General features: G+C 39.1%; 1 protein-coding gene across 1 annotated transcript in view; it reads right to left on the bottom strand.

The window, feature by feature from the left end:
* Positions 1–221: 221 nt before the first annotated feature.
* LOC112070665 (myosin-2-like) overlaps positions 222–1,294 on the bottom strand; it is a 20,262-nt gene continuing 19,189 nt past the window's right edge. The window contains exons 2-4 of the mRNA XM_024138092.1: positions 991–1,036; positions 454–562; positions 222–344 (exon numbers count right to left, since the gene is read on the bottom strand). Of these exons, the coding sequence (XP_023993860.1) occupies positions 222–344; positions 454–562; positions 991–1,036 (278 nt within the window). The remainder of the gene's footprint in view (positions 345–453; positions 563–990; positions 1,037–1,294) is intronic.

Below are 1,294 nucleotides of genomic sequence, written 5' to 3'. Positions count from 1 at the left end.
TTGATTAAAGTCACCTTTTCTGATTACATGGTTTATCAAAACGTCACACCAGGGTAAGCCTACACGGAAGACAAACCTTATTTTAACTGTTGGCTAAAATCCCCGATGGGAGAAATAAATGGTGGAAAAACAATTGGTTGCATTTCCCTGTTTGACCGCTAGGTTTTATGGGTATTATGCCACCTATAGGGAACAACTAAAATATTTTTTCCAATTGAAGGTCACTTCCACAGTATGCCCTTCATACTTACAAAGCGCGACGAGTTGTCGTTCCTCACTGTCTTGGCATTACCGTAAGACTCCAGCAGAGGGTTAGCTGCAATGATCTGATCCTCAAGAGACCCCTGATTGAGACAAACACAAGTTGCTCAGAAACTAGCAAACACTTGACTTAAAACAGGATTCACCGCTTGAAAGAAAGTTTACACAGAACACCAAACTGAAATGTGTTACCTTCATTTTGCTGGGGTCTACTTCCTTCTTGACACCAGAAACTGCGATGGTGGCGAAGTACTGGATGACACGCTTGGTGTTGACAGTCTTTCCTGCACCGGATTCTCCGCTGGTTTATATAACAGAGAAAGATGGGTTTAGTCACATATTTGAGTGTCAGATTGGCTTTCACTCAGAAATAGCTTTGAAAAATACACTGCCGACACGTTTTCTAACATAAGTAAATAATTAATAAATATCCCCACTCATCGATTCATTGTTACGCATAGCCTAATCAATTCATAATGTCCTGTATTTTKTAACACCCAGTCATTACTACAGATAGCCTAATCCGTTCATAATATCATGTATTTTATAACACCCAGTCATTACTACAGAGAGCCTTATCCATTCATAATATCATGTATTTTATAACACCCAGTCATTACTACAGAGAGCCTTATCCATTCATAATATCATGTGTTTTATAACACCCAGGTCACACGACATATCAGAATAGAAACACTTTCTCAAGTGAAATGATAGAAAACAACTTACGTAATCAGGACGGACTGGTTCTCCTTATCTGGAAACAAAAAACATGCTGCTTATTATAATCAATCAACATTAGGAGTACATCATTGTATTCATAAGCATCATCATGAATTTAATTTTGGAATATTTTCCATTCAAGGATAGTGAAACGAGAGATTCCCAGCAGACTGTTCTAACTTAGACTAGAAGACAGTAGATTCCATCCATCCATCCATCCATCCGTCCATCCATCCATCCATCCATCCATCCATCCATCCATCCATCCATCCATCCATCCATCCATCCATCCATCCATCCATCCATCCAT

Source organism: Salvelinus sp. IW2-2015, unplaced genomic scaffold (genome assembly GCF_002910315.2).
Source record: "Salvelinus sp. IW2-2015 unplaced genomic scaffold, ASM291031v2 Un_scaffold1385, whole genome shotgun sequence".
NCBI lineage: Eukaryota > Metazoa > Chordata > Actinopteri > Salmoniformes > Salmonidae > Salvelinus > Salvelinus sp. IW2-2015.
This window is presented reverse-complemented; position numbering and strand designations above follow the sequence as displayed.